At 47.6% G+C, this 19,186-nt stretch overlaps 2 protein-coding genes across 4 annotated transcripts; one reads left to right on the forward strand and one right to left on the reverse strand.

The window, feature by feature from the left end:
• Positions 1-2,220: 2,220 nt before the first annotated feature.
• Positions 2,221-7,211, forward strand: Fuom (fucose mutarotase). Of its 3 annotated transcripts, none has more exons than XM_028869665.2 (6): positions 2,221-3,160; positions 3,733-3,801; positions 3,967-4,037; positions 4,183-4,281; positions 4,894-4,967; positions 5,260-5,477. In XM_028869665.2, exons 1-6 carry the CDS (start codon positions 3,076-3,078, stop codon positions 5,348-5,350), a joined length of 489 nt encoding a protein of 162 aa, XP_028725498.1. In that variant the 5' UTR covers positions 2,221-3,075; the 3' UTR covers positions 5,351-5,477. The 3 variants fall into 3 exon arrangements, with proteins under 3 accessions (XP_028725498.1, XP_037065331.1, XP_028725488.1); XM_037209436.1 differs by lacking the exon at positions 5,260-5,477 and adding an exon at positions 6,861-7,211 and having other exon boundaries at positions 2,604-3,160; XM_028869655.2 differs by having other exon boundaries at positions 3,020-3,160; positions 5,157-5,477.
• Positions 7,212-8,083: 872 nt separating this feature from the next.
• Prap1 (proline rich acidic protein 1) lies at positions 8,084-12,426 on the reverse strand. The gene is made up of 5 exons (XM_037209432.1): positions 12,221-12,426; positions 10,265-10,331; positions 9,102-9,154; positions 8,505-8,611; positions 8,084-8,397 (listed from the first exon to the last, which is right to left on the reverse strand). Exons 1-5 carry the CDS (start codon positions 12,415-12,417, stop codon positions 8,180-8,182), a joined length of 642 nt encoding a protein of 213 aa, XP_037065327.1. The 5' UTR covers positions 12,418-12,426; the 3' UTR covers positions 8,084-8,179.
• Between the last annotated feature and the right edge of the window lie 6,760 nt (positions 12,427-19,186).

Genomic DNA, 19,186 nt, shown 5'->3' on the forward strand with positions numbered 1-19,186 from the left:
TGTGTAACTCTGGCTGCCTGGAACTTACTATATAGACCAGGCTGGCCTCGAACTCTCAGAGATCCACCTGCCTCTGCTTCCTGGTGCTGGGATTAAAGGTGTGGCCCACCACGGCCTGGCTGTTTGTGTGTTTTTAACTTTACCATCTCAACCACATCTGAGTACACCATCAAGCACTTTCGCATCAGAGTGCAGCCATCCCCACCATCAGTCTCCAGGACTTCATCTGCCCAAGCTAAAACTTCTCCACTAGACACGGACTCCCTCCCCCACTCCCCAGCCCCTGGCACCTGCATTTTTACTTTCTATGACAAGGTGATGACTCCAGGCTCCTCAGGAGTGGAATTAGAGTATTTGTTCTTTTGTGTGTTTGTTATTTCACCAGAACAAGGAAATGAACAACATCCCCCACCAAGTTCCTATGTTGACATCCTAAAAGTGGTGGTCAGAAGGTGAGTGGGGTCATAAAGTGGGTCTGTCAGACCCCAAGGGAGCGCTTGCAAGCCCTTCCCTGTGAGGATGAAATGAGAAGGCATGAGGATGAGCCAGGAAGTCTCCCTTCACCAGACAGCAAATCTGCCTTGCTTCACCTTCTAGCCTCTAGAAATGCGAGCAGCAAGCCGTTAGGTTGTAGTGTGTTGAAGCCTAAACTAAGACAAATACTCTCTGAGTTTGTTCATGCTATAGTACGTTTGTTTAAAGCCTGATGTTTGCTGGGCAGTGGTGGCTCACACCTTTAATCCCAATGCGGGAGGCACAGGCAAACTTATCTCTGAGTTACAAGGCCAGCCTGGTCTACAGACTGTGTTCCAGGACAGCTGGGGCTACGCAGAGGAATTCTGTCTTGAAAACAAAACCAAACCAAACCAGAAAAAGCCTGATGCTTTATGCTGAGATGAGGACATGCCATTCTCACAGTAATGTGATAGATCTCTCTTTTGGAAGCCATCTCAATATATTGCTCAATATATATATTTGTCTTGAGCTCCTGGGTGCAGACAGTCCTGCTTCAGCCTTCCAGATAACTGACTAGGGTTGTATACCCCCCCCCCAGCCAGGTAATACATACGACCATGCCCAGGTTTGCATTGTCTGGGCTACCATGGACTGAGAGTAGGACAGCTGACCATCCACACTAGCCCTAGCATTTCAGTGGGACGTGCCAAGATCTGCTCTGTCAGAGCTTCGGTGTGGGGAAATGACTGCCTATTTGCTGTGGCAGTATGACGTCAGGGCTGTTCCGCAGCACCCTCAGCACCTGTCAGTGTGAGAATGGAGATCTATAGGGAAGCAGTTTCCATCTGAACCTCAGGGCATTTGGGTAAAATGCACCTAGTGGGGAAAGTCTTTAATCCCAGGACTCAGAAGGCAGAGGCCAGCAGATCTCTGAGTTCAAGGCCAGTCTGGTCTACAGAGCAAGTTTCAGGCCAGGTGGGGCTACATCGTGAGATCCCGACTCAAGCTAACAAGGGGTTGGAGGGCTTGAGAGGTGACCGTTGAGACCTGTCTAAACTCCAGATGAACACATACATCATATCCAAGTATTCAAAGTTTGTTTTATGATGTTAACACACAGCCTAGACCATGGTAACTGGCATGGTCACTACCCACGGCTCAACCAAAGCTCCCTATTGTGGAAGCAAAGTCTCAGGGCCTTTCTCCTGATGAAGCCCACTCTCCCCCAAGAAGAGGGCACTGGACTCCCTGAGACTAGAGTTACAGAGAGTTGTGAGCCACCATGTGCTGGGGATCAAACCTGGGTCCTCTGGTACTCTTAGCCATTGAAACATCTCTCCAGTCCCAATGTTCACTTATTAAACGTGGGCACACAGGAAAGTGTGTGTTAGCCATTGCTTGACCCACATTCTAGAAGGAACAAAAAGAGGAGGTGACCTCTCAATAGGGGAAATCTTGAAACTGAGGCAATTGATACATTCATTGGTCATTTGTTTTTAACTTTTTAAAAATGTATGAATGGCTGGGCGGTGGTGGCACACGCCTTTAATCCCAGCACTCGGGAGGCAGAGGCAGGAGAATCTCTGTGAGTTTGAGGCCAGCCTGGGCTACAGAGTGAGTTCCAGGACAGGCTCCAAAGCTACACAGAAAAACCCTGTCTTAAAAAACCAAAAAAAAAAAAAAAAAAAGTATGAGTGTTTTCTCTGCATTTATGTCTGTGTACCAAGCATGTGCCTGGTGACTCAGAGGCCAGAAGGGGGCAATGGGTCCCTTGGAACTGGAGTTACAGGTGGTTGCGAGCCACCAAACCCCAGCCCTGTGGAAGAGCAACCTGTGCTCTTACCCCAGGAGTCGTCTCCCCAACCTCTTGTTGGTTTCATTTTTGTGGGTGCACCGAGCACATACTGCAGCCATTTGTTCTGAAAGCTGGAACAGGGTTTAAGATGCTCCGTGGGAGATCTGTGTCAGCCCTGGGCCTAGCGTAGCACACCCAGACCTGTGTGTGCTAGGTTCTCATTGGTTCCATCACGGCAGGACAGGAACCCACCCACAGCCACCAGCCTCAAGCTGGCCCTTGACTCCAGAGAGTTCAAGACAATGGGACGCATGCAGACTGCCTCCCAAAAGGAGCTCCTCCAAGCCCCAGTGAAGCTCTCGGCTATTTTAAACTGTTTGGTCTCTGGCTCCAGTACCATTTAGGGGTTCTGGTTTGGTTTTGCCTCTATACGGGCTCGCCTCCTGCACAGGCCCTAATCCCATGAAGCCACTCACAAACTGAAGCAGAAAGCTTACTTCTCACCCTTCACCCATCACTGCTACCAAATTGGGCAGCAGTGGCCATACCAGGGCCATCTGGGCTGGGGCACCAGAGATCCTAGGGCCAAGGCTGTGCCTGACCTGTTTTCGAAGGTGCTTCTCTGGCATTTTTGTCCTTCCCACACGGACTTACTTCCTGAACTTTCCCACAATCTGCCAGTCCTCAGAGATTTGCACGTCACCCCAGAACCAAGGTCCTAACTGCGGCTCTCCAGATGTTGGAGCCACCTCTCGTCTGGCCCCGCCCCAATCCACGTGACACCGCCCTGCCCACAACTCCCGCCCACCACCAGTTCGGCAGCTATGGTTGCGCTCAAGGGCATCCCGAAAGTGCTGTCCCCGGAGCTGCTATTTGCGCTTGCGCGGATGGGGCATGGAGACGAGATTGGTGAGCTTGTAGAGAGCCGGCAGTGTGGACTTCTTAGCACTTAGCGATCCGCACCGGGAGCGCTTGACCGGCAGGGTCCAGGAAAGGCTGGGGACACTGCCATAGTCACCTTGCCCTTGGGAACAGGAAGTCATCCAGCTGCTTCAGGAAAGAGCCGAGCTGAGGCCTACCATTGGCCCAGGCCACAGAACTCTGAAAAGGGCAAATCAGGTTCCAAGTTCAGCAGCAGGGTAGTTCCCAGACTGCCCTGAGGTCTGCTGGGTTCTCTGTCCCTGGCCTGGTGCCCTAGGGCAAGGCAGGACAGCCAGAAGCTGGGGTGAAACTATTGGTTCCTCCTTCCAGACACTGGTTTCATTGCCTCATTTTTCTTTTCTACTGGGATAATAGGGTGACCCATGACCTGTCCCCACTAACTGGAGTGGAAGGGATATACTGGCCGGGCATGTGGACATCCCACATGGTGGACTGTGCTGATAATGTACAAGGGTTTGTGGCTTTGTGACATGTGAGCTGACCATCTGGGAGGGAGAACCGCACTGACTAGAAACCGTTTTCCCCTTCTCTCCCTTCAGTTCTTGCAGATGCGAACTTCCCTACTTCCTCCATCTGCCAGTGCGGGCCTGTAGAGATCCGAGCAGATGGTGAGCACCATAGGCGGACACTGTCCTGGTTCTGTGACCTGTCTGTCCTGGCCCCTCCTTCCTGTGGACTGGTTGCTGACGGTGGCCCACAAATGACGATTTCAGACAGGTGGGGTTACAGGTCAGGGTGAGAGCAGAAGCCTGACCCCAGCTCTGCCCTCCTAGGTCTGGACATCCCACAGCTCCTGGAGGCTGTGCTGCAGCTGCTGCCCCTGGACACCTATGTGGAAAGCCCGGTGAGGAGCAAAGGCTATGCTGCTGATCTGGGCCTCACTTTCCTCTCTGCCAGACTTCATATGACCACGTGTCCCCTAAGGGCACCCTCCCTCAGAGGAGCCCCGGAGGTGCCTAGGGCCACAGAGCTGATCCCTCTCTCCCCAGGCTGCTGTCATGGAACTAGTGCCCAGTGACAAGGAGAGGGGCCTGCAGACCCCAATATGGAAACGTTATGAATCCCTGCTGCTCAAAGCTGACTGCAAGGTGAGCGCAGCCCCAGTCATGGGACCCTCTGTCTCCTGGGGGCTCAGGAAGAAGGAACCATGGGCATGGAGATGGCAGAAGACACACCCATTCTCCCTAAGGAGCCATTGGCAGGCCTGAGCAGGACCAACTTGAGGATTCCTGTCCTGGACAGGGGACTTCCAGGGTAGTTTAGAGGGTCTAGACAGCAGTTCTCAACATGTGGGTCATCAGGAAACAGAGATATTTACATTAGGATTCATAACAGTAGTAAGAAGTAGCAACGAAAATAATTTTATGGTTGGGAGTCACTTCAACAAGAGGAACGGTATTAAAGGGTGGCAGCATTAGGAAGGTTGAGAACCACTGCTCTAGAAGCTGGCTGAGCTGAGTCCACATCTGGCAGGTACCTTGTCCATCACAGACTCAGACAGAGATATGAAAGATGTCCCCTCGTCCCTGGTTCCCTGAGACCCCAGGAGGATCAGGAGAACCAGAGGAATGGAGCTTAGAGGACCAAAGGGTTCCATTGCTGCTACCTCCTAACTATTTCCTGATAGGGTACTCAGCTCAGGAGTCCACCTGGAGGACTTTTAGGCAATGTCCCTCCAACCATGCCATTTTGTCTTCCAGAAAGCTCTGATGAAGATAGAGAGATTTGAATTTTATGAACGTGCAAAAAAGGCATTTGCTGTTGTTGCAACTGGGTGAGTTTCTGCTGCATCCAGGTGACTTGGGCAAGTCCTTAGCCAGGTCCCTGGGAACTGCCTCCACTTCTGCTTTGCCCAGAAAGACAGGAGGGATTTGGGTAGCAGAGCTCCTGGACATTGTTGAGCAGGAGGGACAGAAGCAGAAAAGGGCAAAGTTAGAATATCAGCACCCTGACCCTCCCGCAGGGAGACGGCACTCTATGGAAACATCATCCTCAAGAAGGGGACTCTTGACCTCGGACCCTGATAAAGACCACCTGAACCCAATCAGCAAGCCACCCCTTGACAGCACCCAGACCTGGACCCCAGCCTGGGGGTCAAGAGGTTGGCAGATCTTGAGAGACTCTGCTGACCCTGACAGAGATTTCCTTCTTCCCTGATTTGTGAAATTGAGAGGGGAGAGGAGAGCAGTCACTGTCAATCTTTAAAGGTTTTGTACTCGGAAACCTGTCTTGTGATGAGTTTCTGGGAGGCCGTTAGCTTCCAAATAAACACCTCCTCCCCATCCTTGCTGAATCCTCAGGTGGAGAATCCACATGGGGAATAAAGCATGGGGCTGGTTTTGAGGGTTGGGAGCTGGGCAGGAGCTAGGCCTGGGTAGGAACCTGAGAGCTGGATTGGGTCTGTGGCTGTGGCCTGGGCCTCGGCAAAGGGCTAGGCTGGTCATTGATGTTGGGTAAGGTGCACAGCAGGGAGCTGGATGTGGTTGCACTGGATGCTTGTGGGGGTTGAGAATTTCTGCATTGCCCACTTGGGTTGCAACACACAGTGATTCTTGAGTAGGGAGGGCCAGTCTGAGTTCTAGGCCAGAGGGCAGAGCTGGGCTGGACACTTTAGATGGGAGGATGCTAACACTCAGAGATGACTGCTCAGCTGCTAGAGAGAGTGATGCTGACCTCCCTGGTTCAAGGTCAGAGAGGTCTGGATCCCACCATGCCTATGTTGGCAGGCTGAGCACCACTACCTATGCATGAGCAGCTGTTAAGCCCAGGAACTCAGATGCAACCTCGCTGCTCCCAGCTTTGAATCCTCAGTTGTCCCAGGCGGTAAAGGATCAATTGGGGCTCAGAATTGCAGAAGGAAGTAGCAAGATTGGAGGGGAGGAACTTAGGAGGGCCTGAAACAGTTTCCCTACTGAGTGCTTGGATGTGTCTGCACCACGGGTCTGCAGACTCTTGGTGAATGTTCATAGCAGCTTTGTCTGTACTAGCCAAACGCCGCAGACAACCAAGAGTCGAGCAGGTGAGTAGACAGGCCCTATGATGTAGCAAGCGCTCTAAAAGGTTGAGCTATCTCTTCAGCCCCAGTTCTCCTTTAGGAGGAAATGCCCACAGAGCTTTCTGGCTCAGGCAAAGCTGGAAAGAAACTTGGCCACGATAATATCCTGGGCAGGTAGATGCTTTGGGTCCTAATAAGACACCGGGCCCTTGGAACCCCAGCATCTGCAGGTCCTCTGCTTAGATCCAGGGAATATGGAGGTGGGACAGCTCAAATTTTAACTGTGGATCTGACCTCCCTGGCACTGGACAGAGTGCTCACTGGGCACTGCTTCCTGACCACCTGCACCTGAATCTCTAACTTGATGGAGGAATGAAAGGTTTGGTAATAATCTCTATTGTCAACACTACTGGATTGAGAAGTGCCTGGAAAATTAATAAAGCACCCCAGGGTCAGTCTAGAGTGTCTCCAGAGAGGATTTGCCATGCATGGGAAGACCTGCATGTTTCCAGGACTAGGCTAGGGCCAGAAGTGATAAAGTGGGAAAGGAGAGCACCTGTGGTGTCCTTATGTGGGATTTGGTGCTACCTGGGACCTGGGTAGGATTTTGGCACCTCTGCTTTGCTGAGAAGGGACCGTGAATAGATTCATTTAGATTCGGATTCTTACCAGGATGGCAGGCGGAATACCCTGAGATGAGAGCTGTGCCTGAGGTCACTGTCAGAGCCTTGCTATTTATCTTCAGGACCCTGGACTTGGAACTCTGGACTGTAATGTGGAGACGCTAGATTTATCTATAACGTGGACTCATCTGTAGTGTGGGGGCAGTGGACTCAAGTAATATGAAGACCCCTGATTCATCTATGAGATGGAGCATTGGCTCCTGCTTCGTGGGGCTTAGAGGCCGGGGTGCACGTGAGCCGTCATGCCTCCCACTCATGTCCTTGGAGGAGTGGGGACATGAGACACACATGGAGTTCTAGGGCGCGTGAGATCAATAAATAACCTACGTGGCTGCTTGGGGTTTGGATGCATTGGGATGGAAAGCTGATGGCCTCTCTTAAGCTGAAAAATGTGTGGCTCTGTGGCCCCTAGTGCTTCCCTCCCACTGCAAGAGTGGGATTGGTAGTCACCCTGGTATCTATATGCCATGTGTGAGGTAATTCATCTTAGGTGCTTAGGCCTGAGTGAGGCCATGTGGACAGGCACCCCAGAAAGATCCAAGTGCTGCCCAGAAAACTAGGACAGAAAGTATGTGTCCTGACTCACTCTTTGAGTGTGTACCTGTTTACCTACATACCTGTCTGCATGTGTACCCATGCATATGCACAGCCACATACCCCTAGACCTGTGCACACATGTAGCCATGTACCTGCCACCCCATACCTATGTGCTTATATAACTACCTACATACTCTGTGTAACTACACATATGCATCACCTATATACATTTTTGTAACCATGTACCTGTTCATGCCTGTACCTATGTGTCTGAACATTTAGCTGTGCATTTGTGCATGTGTGTACCTATACACATGTGATACCGTGTGCCTGTGTACCTATACACTCATCAACCTGAGTCCCACCTAACCTCATGCCCCTTCATCAAACATTCCTTTCTCAGCCTCTTCTGTGTGAATTCCAGGATAGGTTTCACTTCCCTGCTGAGACTGCTGCTGCTAACTGGTTCCCACACTTGACTGCTGACATAATATCACTTCATCCCCACATGCAGAGAGATGGGCCCAAGGAGGAGAACTGTTCATGAGCTGAATGTCAGCTAGACCCTGTGCTCCATAGAAAGCTTTTAGTGAGCCATAAGTAGGGCAGTGATACTTCTTCCTCCTAACACAGCTGCTGTGCCCCGGGACTGCTGACCTTAAAGATACTCAGGGCTTCTACCTGTTGGCAGGTGTTTATTTTTGCTAGCTGGGGAGAGTCAGTGGTCACAACAGTCTGGGCCTCAGAACAGGAGTGGGAGAGTGGTTAGGGTTATTCGGAGTCCTCCAGAGAGTGGAAGATGTGGTCAAGGTCCTCCTCTGGCCCCTGGAGCACCTGACGATACATCAGGGGCCATGGCTGGGGTACTTCCTCATCTTGGACCTCCTCATACATCGGATGGTGGATGCTGTCAAGATCTAGTTCCGGACCGTAATGAGGGTTCCGAAAACGGCTCAGGATGTCTTCAGTCTCCACCCAGCTCCTGGCATCTGGGGAGAGACAGAAATAGATGTGGCCTCAGTCTCCCTCACAAGTTCCTCCTCGCTGGCCTTCTGTCCAAATGGCCCCCATGATGTGGCCTTGGTCCCACTCTGACCTGAACGCTTTTCCTCAGCAGCTGCAAGCTTCTGCTTGGGCACAGGCAGCAGTGCCCCAAGCTGGAGGTCCTTCTCCAGGGGCTCCACAGCTTTGGCACCCAGGACCCTGCCGGCATGAGTAGGGTAAGGTTCACACACAGGTGGTAGACATGGCCAGCCCCACTTCAGAAGACATTCTCTGCCTTCCCCCCCACCCCCTGGCAGCTGATGGACCTGGGAAGCTACTCCATACCCACCCACTTTATCAACTGCCCTGTAAGACCCGGGACGAGTACATGGCATTGTGCCCCTAGCATCTCTAAAGCGCTGGGTGCAGGGGTGGGGTCTGAGAAGGTCAGAGCCTTCCCTGGCCAGGGTCCTCAAGGGCGAGGGAGGTAATATAGTATGCTGTTCTAAAACTTAGTTCATTGGAGGCTGCAGGGAGAACTGAGTCTGGGAGATGGCCAGGGGTCCTTGGGAGATGGCCTGGGGCTCCCGGGAGGGAACTCCCAAGGAGGCATCTGTAGGATTTGAGTATCACCTCCTAAAAGCTTCTGAACAGCCATGTTCTCCATCCCCCACTGCACCAGGCCACACTTGCCTTCTGGGGCACTTACTTCTCTGTTTCCTGCTCAAGGATCACATGTTTGCCTTTGGTCTTGACAGGGACCTAGGAGAGTAAGTCACAGGTGGAGATTTTGCCAGTTAGTAGCCCAAGGTTGGAAGACACCCAGGGAGAGGCCACTCTCAGACCCACATACAGGCAGGGCAATAAAGGTCACTGTGGCTATCAGGATTACAGGTAGGGAATTTAGGACCCCAGCCTGTCCCCGAATGGCCAGCCTACCTGAAAACCTGGCCAGCTTAGGAGAAAGTAGAGTTCTTTAGCAGGTGCCTGGGGCTCACCTTGGACTCTGCACTCTCACTACACTCTGGATTTTTGCATCAGTTAAAGCTGTGCTTGCCCCTCCCAAATCCTAGCTAGTGGCCCAGACGGTAGTCAGCTCCTCTGAATTTAACACCTTTGAGACGAAGTACCAGGGGAAGTGACGCAAAGGACGACCCTGAGGAAGTGACCAGCTCTAAGAAGCTGTGGATGGCTGAGAAGGGTGGGCCTTCCTCACCCTCTTTCACAGCCACGTGTGCAGACTGAGTGGACTTGGCCCAGAGCAAGCTCAGTTCATTTCATACTGTGCCCTCTGTTAGCAGTCTAGACCACACCCTCAGTGAGTATGCCAGGCTAAGTATGGAGAAGACTCACCTCACACAGGGTCTTCCGAGGTGTTTTCAACGTCCATGTCCCCACCTCTAATCTGTGTCATGAAACCCATATCCTTCCATCCTGGGGTCATCTGAGTGTCATAGAGACCCATGTCCCTACCTGGTAACATGGGTGCCATGCAGGACCATGTTCCCTCATCCTGGGATCACCTGGGTGTCATGGAGATTCACGTCCCCATGTGGTTACATGGGTGTGATGGAGACCCATATCCTTTGGGTCACTTGGATGTTATGGAAGCCCGTATCCTCACCTAGTAACCTGAGTGTCATGGAAATTGGTCCACTAGACCCCAGAAGGGTCCATGCCCTTCTCTTCCTGAGGCCCCTCCTCAATGCTCACATGGTGCAGCTACCACATTCACCACATGGCCTCTGCCCTGCCTCCTCTTTCCTTGCCCAGCTTGGGGTGGAGAAAAAGAGGCCCTTTCCAATACTCCATGCTAACTGGGGCAGAGGTTGGCAGCCAGAGATGGGGCGAGGTAGAGGGGCCCCTGCATACCTGGAGTGCTGGAATTGCCCCTGCCTCCTGCAGCAGCACAGCCACCAGACAGGTGGCCAGGAGAAACCTGAGGGACCAGAGAAGGAATGTGAGGTGATGAGGGGTCACCTCAACTCCTGATGCTCCAGTCAAGACCTACTGGGGCTGGTGGCATGTGTCTTGGACAGAGAGACCAAGGGTAGGTCCCTGCCGATCCAATGGTAGATCTTGACTTTGATCTCACAGGAAAGGACCTGCAGGCAGTATATTCAAGCAAGATGCTCAGGGCACACTCCTGCTCCATGTCTTGAGGCCAAGTTCTCTACCTGTGGCCAAGATACCCCATGCCTAGGCAGATCCTACTGTGACAGGACACTGGCAGTCAGTGCTGAGGATTCCAGAGGCCATACAAGGACACACATGTGGGCCTGCACACACCTGTGCATGACAACATCGACAGGATGGATGGAGGCCCTAGCAATGCCATGCCACAACACCCCTGAGGCCACAACCCATGGTATTAGGGGTAGGGTAACCTCTAGTAGGCTCTCAGGTGGCCAGTAGCCCCAGCCCCATCATGCAGACAGAAGGACATCATGGAGACAGAAGGAATGGCAGGCATTTCTGAACATGTGATTGTAGAAAGGTATTCATGTGTGTGAAGCATGCATGTGTTTATGTTATATGATATGCATGTGTATGCATGCATGTGCATGGGGTGCATGCGTGTGTGTGTGTGTGTGTGTGTGTGTGTGTGTGTGTGTGTGTGTGTGTACTAAAGCCTCAAAGAAACCTTCTGTGATTCAGCACTTTGTGATAGGTGCTGGGGGATGTCTTTCTGTATGCTGTGAATATGTGTTGCTCTGATTGGTTGATAAATAAAGTTGCATTGGCTTATGGCAAGGCAGCTTAGAGGCAGGAGGGAAATCCAAGCAAAGATACAGGAAAGAGACAGGCAGGAGGAGAGACGCCAGCCCCAGCCAAAGGAGCAGCATGATGCCAGCACACTGGTAAAGCCACAGAACACATGGCAAAACATAGATTAACAGAAATGGATTAATTTAAGATATAAGAGCTAACTAGCAAGAGGCCTGCCATAGGCCATACAATTGGTGGTTAATATTCAGCCTCTGAATGATTATTTTCTAAGTGGCTGCAGGACCGCAGGGCCGGGCAGGACCTGAGAAAACTTCCTACTACATTAGGGGTCAAAAGACAGCAGGTGGGGATCTGGCCAGATAGGGTTGAGTAGCCCTGTCTTACCTTAGAGCCACTAGACAGAGGCCTATTTGTACGCTGGGCAGAGAGATGAACATGGAGAACCTCATGCTAGCCTTTTGTCCTCTCTCTCCTCTACCTCCATGATAATTCAGGTCCTACAGGGGCCCAAGGTCTCCCTGAAAATTAAGCCCTAGCTTCTGGGTGACCAACTCTCAGGTTGCCTGATTCCTGCCCTGCCTATACTCCCGCTAGCCCTCAAAGGCCTGCTACATATTCCCCTGCCTCCCCTCCCCTGCCACTGTCCCCTTTCTTTTGGGCCATCACAGCCTCGAATTGTTGCCTCTTCCCAGGGGGCCTTTAGGATCTAATGTCCTACTGGCCTAGGGACCCCATGGGACAACTCAACCCCATGCATATCTGGAGGCCACTGGGGCTGCTCTTATAGGTAAATCCTGGATTACAGGCCTGAGGGTGAGTGTTTTACAGAAAAGAGAAGGTATTTCCCTCCCTCCCTCCCTCCCTCCCTCCCTCCCTTCCTTCATCCTTTCATCCTTCCTTCCTTTCTTCCCCTAAGATACTCTCCTGGAATCAGGCTTCAGATGGGGATGGACTAACACCCAGGGCCTATCTCTAAGCCAGAGCTCCTGGATTCAGACCCAGTGCGACCCTAACCACACAGCCAGGCCCACCCTGGCCAGTGCCCAGCTGCCAACTTTTATGGGTAGGAAAGTTAGGACCCAGGGGCCATGGCATCACCTCTTCATGACTGGGGCTCCCTCTCGGTGCTGAGGAGCTCTAGGCAAGTAGAGAAGCTGCAGATTCCAGTGTCCAGGTGCCTGGTCCTCTTCCTCCCAACCCTGGCTGCTTAGGATTTTATTGCCCCTACGTGGGTGTGTCTGACCAGAGGTCAGGGGCCAGCGATCACTTAGCCGAAGGCTGCCCTGCCCCACCATATAACTTGAGCAGTGAGCACAGACTGAGCCACCGGGAGACTTTTGAGCTCTTACCTGTCAGTTCTACCATGACCTGCCCACTTTAGCACCAGATCTCCCACCACAGCACCACTGGCTCCTGTTCCCTCTGGCCACCGTAGCTGAAGTCTTCTGCATAGGTAGACACTTGGCTCTGTGCCTGCAAATGTTACCCCTCAGCCCCCTATGGGGTTAAGCTTCAGACTGACAGCCACAATACCACTGTAGCTGGGTGTCCCCAGGGCTGGCTCAGGGTGGGGATTCTACAGGATAGAGTCAAGATCATAAAAACGCCAGGCTCTGCAAGGCTTCTTGGCCCCACCCCTTTCTTTCGGGACTTCAGGATAAAGCAGTTGTCACTCCAAGAAAGAGCTGCCCCTTGGGACGCTCCCACCAAACCATGGATAAGTGGGCACATCACCTTCAGAAAGACTCAGGGAACTGGTGTCCCCTGGTGGTGATAGGCAGTCACTGCAAATCTAGCTTCAGGGAGACCCAAAAATAAGGAAGCCATCTGGCCTGGGTATGCCCCAGACTATTGAAATTCAAAGAGACAATATTGAGAAACCACTTGAATTCACAGTACCAGAGATACGTTTATAACAATCTTCCTCAGAGTGATGGGGACAGACAGCAGTACTAGAAGAAGGCACATGCCATTCCACCCTAGTCCAACGCTCCCTCTGTGACTCCAACGTTACCTTGTGTGGTGATTTCAGTGAGAATGCCCCCTGCATTGGCTTGTATATTTTAATACCTTGGCCCCAGTTGGTGGAACTGTTTCAGAAGGATTAAGAGGTGTGGCCTTGTTGGGGGAGCTGTGTCACTGAGGGTGGGCTTTGAGGTTTATAATGCCCATGCCATTCCCAGTTGTCTCTCTCTCCTTCTCCTTTTCCTCCCCCCCCCCCGACTCTTTCTCTCTGTTGTAGGAATCTAACGAAGTCACTGTATCTAGGGTAAACATTAGAATGAATACTTGTTTCTAGAAGTATTTTGACCTTCAAGAAATCATTGTGGAAAACAGTGATTGTTTCCCATGGTTTATAGAATTATTTTTTCTGAACGAGCTTTGCGTGACAATGGCCATAAGGCACTTCTGGCACACCTGAAGCTCTTGGATTATTGGGTACTGCAAATGGTACGCAGGAAGGACTGGAGTGTCAGGGATGTGATGTTTTCCTTCAGAAAAATGGAAAGATCAGATCAGGGACTTTGGCATGAAGAACTTGAACGGATAGATTAGATCAGGAACTTTGGTATGAAAAACTTGTTTACCCAAAAAGCAACTTTGTGTGACAATCCATAAATATGCCTTTGCGTCACTGTTTGAGGCTGTTCCTCCCTGCTGCCACACAGGCCTAAAGAATCCATCTGGGAGTGATCTCCTTCTGCCAACACACACACAACACAGAACGCCCAATATTTGGCACCCAAATGAATATCTTAATATAATTACTGATTTTCAACATGCAGAAGGAGTTGTGTTACATATAGAAATGGATGAACTTATTCCTGATAATTCGGAATTAACTTTATTATTTATACAACTGCAACAGGCAATCTCAGAAAGACATTACCCAATTTATATTACTCATTCATCTCATACTGTATTAACAAAAGGAAATAAAAAGGTTGATCAACTATTAATAAAAATGTATTAAAGGCTTCAAAATTTCATTAAAACATCATGTTAATAGTAAAGGCTTGAAAATTATTTCATAACCTGATGATAAACTAAAAAAAATATAAAAAAAACTGTCCTACTTGTTCTTTACATAATCAAATTCCTTTACCTGTAGGAAGTAATCCTAAGGACACTAAAAAAATAAAGTTTGACAAATGGATGTATTTCACTTAACAAATTTTTTTAATTAAAATATATTCATCATACTATTGATACACACTCTGGATTTCAATGGACATCTGCCTTAGGTTCTGAAAAGGCTGATTGTATAATTACACATCTATTAAAGACAATGACTATAATGGACACACTGATAAAAATTAAAACTTATAATGCTCCTGCTTATCATCCAGTAAAAAACAATTTTTTACACGTTGTAACATAAAACACATTACAGGAATAGCGTATAATCCTACAGGACAAACAATTGTTAAAGTAGCTAATCACTCACACTTTAAAAGAGATGCTTTGTAAGCAGAAGGGGGATGCGAGGGTTCCCAGGTTCCCATTATGTAATTATGGATTACATAATGCTTTACTAACTTTAAATTTTTTAAATACTAATGAAGCAGAGACAACAGCTGCTGAAAGGCATTGAATCATAAAAATCTGCTGGACTGAGTCAGCCTGTGTACTACATGGATGTTTTCACATCAGAATGGAAACCAGGGAAGGTGTTATGATGGAGCTGAGGTTATGCTTATGTTTCTGTAGAGACAAAAAGTTGTGGAAGAAAGAGATACAGGAAGCCCTTAAGGCAGACATCTGGTCCTCCTACCTGGGACAGCTTAAGAAATTGACTGAACAAGGAGAAGCAATAGTTTAGCTGGCTAGGAAACCTTTGAGTGCTACAACTTTGTGCCTTGCTCTGTTGTCTGTGGTAGCTGTACAGGTAACAGGGACGAATCATACTTACTGGGCTTACATTCATAATCCACCAATTAACAAGGGGTAAGTTGGGGAGATAGAGATATTCCTGTTGTGGTCAATGAATCCTCTCAGCTACCTTTTGTTGCCTGGGGTCAGCCTCTAGCAGTGCAGGACTTGAAGGGAAATCCATAGTTGGCCTACTGTGACTTTTTTATCTGAGGAGGTTAGGGGAAAGACACACATGCTCTCTTGATGGTTTCCTTTATTCTGTATTCTCCTTTCTCTTATCTCTATCCAGAAATGTCCCTCTGTCTCTCTTGCTGTATTCCTTCTAACTCTCTTGATGTTCTCCCCCTAATTTTCTCATTCTTGATGTTTTCCTTCTAACTTTATCTTTATTCTTCCTTGTTTGTCATTTTTGTTTTGTTTTGTTTTTTGAGACAGGGTTTCTCCGTAAAACAGTCCTGGCTGTCCTGGAACTCACTCTGCAGACCAGGCTGGCCTCGAACTCACAGAGATCCGCCTGCATCTGCCTCCTGAGTGCTGGGATTAAAGGCTGGTCAGCTTTTATTTCTTATTCTTGATGTTTTCCTTCTAAGTCCTTCTAATTCTATCTTTATTCTTTCCCTTCCAGCTTATATACCCCAGCAAAATCTTTCAGGAAATATAAAAATTACAATGTGGTTACAGTCTATTTTTCAAGTGAATGATTACAATGAACACAAGTAAAAAACAGCATGTTTTCCATATCCCTTAATATGATTAAACATTTTATGTATTATAGGTGAAAAACAAATTATCCCAAGAACCCACATACATTCATACCCAAGCAACTTGTTATAGATTAACAGAGTGTGAGCAAGCAAGGTATTTTTTTACTGGCAGGCTACATTTTGCAGTTAAAAAGAAAGGACCAAATCACTTTACTACTTATCTTGAAAGGTAATCTTACAAGGAATTTTAAAGGAATCACAAACCTAAACTTTTATACAAGAAAAACAATCAGTCAGCTCTACTTTAAATCTTTAGGGTGCACACCCATTCATCAATAGATTTTTATATCAGGGGACTGAGGGCAGAAATGAATACAAGGAATTAATCATCACCTTTGGTCATCAACCAATCTTAGCAAGAAAGGCACGTCTGTTAATGATAATTGGGCTGCTTTGTTCTTGTTCCCTGATCTTAAAGAGTTCTTCACTCAACTATGTGCCTTTCTAAAACTTTAGATCGTCTTCTTGGGTTTTTCACCTCAAAGCTATTTGACAGAAACATCTTAGTCTTACTTTAAGTTACTTTCAAAGATTTGTTTCAGTTATGATGCACTATGAAACCAGTGAACACATCTCCCAACTTTAAGATTAAAAGAATTTAAACTACCTGGGCTACTGGGAATCAATCATTTTTCTTAATCATTAACCTAAGCCACAGTCTATACAGCTCCTCAATAGAAACTCATGTGTTCGAGCTGTGTGACACTTCCTTGTTTATATTTTTAATGATCAAAACTCTATTTAAACTAACATTATTTTTATCGATTAGACAGTACAGCTTAAGAAGAAATCATCTTCATAATAATCCACAGGTAAACATGCCCAGTAGAATGGGATGTTTCCATGAGATAAACACACTACATTATAGGCAGAGGGAACTCCCCACACCCATTCACAACATGCCAGATACCAGAGAAAGATGGAAGCAGCAAACATGTAAAGACACAGCAAAAGCAAAAGACAGTCTAGAGTCTGTGGTCTCGGGGCCTTGCCTATCTAAGATTCATCCATCAAGGATTTTCCTCCTGGTGGGCTGACATCTCAAACTTCAATTGCCACCTGCTGCTCTTTTGACATGACCACTGGCAACTACCTGGTCTTCATGACCACAGAGGACCTGCTAAGCCTGAAGAAGAGGGTAAGGAAATTATAAATTATGCTGTGGAAGTGCAAGGAATTCCTATTTGTATTGGTAATGGAACTCACTGTCTAAATATAACTTTTCAAATTTGGTTATTTATAGTTTATACTACCAAGGATTCTCATAATAAATTTTATATGCTTCATGCATTTGGTTTTAGAGGACTGTAGATTAATGCTACTAGTTCCATAAATCTGATGTTTTGGAAGATGTGGGTTATCAACAAGGAATCTGACTAGATACATTAGCAACAATTAAAAGTGAGAACCCTCAGGAGCTTGTTAATATCTCCTAAGGGGAAGTCATTGGTCGAAGTTCTTATGGCTTCCCTGGAGAAAAACGTTCTCACTCAAAATTGAAATGGTAATGGTATAGTTTGAATGGAACTAGAAAAAATTAGCTCTACTGTTGATGAACCTATCCAACTGCATAGAGTTGAAATGTCAGGTCCTATGTTGCAATTTGGCAATTCAGTTCAGACTAATTGGAAATTAGCAACTGCCTTATGCTCACTTAATGCATAGAAAGGGAAGTTAAAGGTTAATGATGCTAATTACACTTTGTCCTTTAGATTAAATCAAAGTCCCACCTTTGTAGCATGTGTGCCATTACCTTATATATTATTGAAAGGGCCTACAATGGCACCCTAATAACTATAGTATCACTTGTGAGTGCTGTACTCCTCATACATGTATTAATGCTAGTCTGTTATTAGATGTCACTTCTGAAAGTTTATATATTCTTAGAGCCAAGGCCAGCAATCTGGATGCCAGTGAAGCTGTTGAGGCCATGGCAATATTCACCTGTGCTGATTCTAATCCAGAAACTTTCTGAAAGAATATTAGGAAGGACACATTGGATGACTGGACTGGTTATTGCTGTAGTTATGGGAATTATTGCATTGACTGCTACTGCTGCAACAGCTGGATTGGCCCTTCATAAGGAAATTCAAACTGCTGATTTTGTTAGAGACTGGCATCAGCATTCTGCAGAACTTTGGGCTCAACAGAATAAAATAGATAGACTTGAAACAAGCTGTGTTACTTTTGGGGGATCAGTTAGTGACTTTGAAAGAACAAATTAAACTAAAATGTGATTGGAATATTATATCTTATTATATTACGCCTTTAAAGTTTAATGAGAGCAAATACAATTGGGAAAATATTAAAATGTATTTGTTGAGTCACCCTAATTCTTCTCAAATGATTTATGATTTACAACAAGGAATTAAGGGAACTTTTTCAAATAAGTTGCCTGATGTATCTGGGATAAATGTTATGGAAAGCCTTACAGATACCATAGCTTCATTTAATCCTATAAATCATTTAAATAGATTTCTTATCCTAGCGATTGTTTTAGTTGTTTTTGCTGTGATAACTTTACTGGCTTTAAAATGTTCTCTGGCTTATTTATGTAAGACCATGAGACCACAAAAGAGAAAAGGCTGTCTTCACTGTGTGGTGGTGTAATCTTCAATGTAATTAATATGGCTTAAACCAAAGGGGGAAATGTTGTAGAAGTCTAGCAGAGTCATGTATCTAGGGTAAACATTGGAATGAGTAGTTGTTTTCTAAAAGTACTTTGAAGAAATCATTGTGTAAAACAGTGATGGTTAGCCATGCGGTGGTGGCACACACCCTAATTTAAGGTGGAGGCAGAGGCAGGTGGATCTCTGTGAGTTAGAGGCCAGGCTGGTCTACAGATCGAGATCCAGGACAGGTACCAAACTACACAGAGAAACCTTGTCTTGAAAAAACAACAACAACAACAATAACAAAACAGTGATTGTTTTCCATGATTTACAGAATTATTTTTCTGAGCGAGCTTTACAGTCTTTGCAACAGAATTATTTTTCTGAGCGAGCTTTACAGTCTTTGCATGGCAATGGCCATAAGGCACTTCTGGCACACCTGAAGCTCTTGGATTATTGGGTACTGCAAATGGTATGCAGGAAGGACTGGAGTGTCAGGGATGTGATGTTTTCCTTCAGAAAAAACTGGATAGATCAGATCAGGGGCTTTTGTATGAAGAACTTGTTTACCCAAAAAGCAACTTTGTGTGACAATCCATAAATATGCCTTTGAATGGCTGCTTGAGGTTCAGTCCATCAGAGGCTCTCCCTCCCTGCTGCCTGAAGAATTCATCTTGGAGTGACCTCTTTCTTCGACCGACCCATACAACACAGAACACTTAACCTCCCCCCCCCCTGTGTGTGTGTGTGTCTGTGTGTGTGTGTGTGTGTGTGTGATGCTTGTTCATGGATCAAGATATAAGCTCTCAGCA

This window comes from Peromyscus leucopus, chromosome 1 (assembly GCF_004664715.2).
Source record: "Peromyscus leucopus breed LL Stock chromosome 1, UCI_PerLeu_2.1, whole genome shotgun sequence".
NCBI lineage: Eukaryota > Metazoa > Chordata > Mammalia > Rodentia > Cricetidae > Peromyscus > Peromyscus leucopus.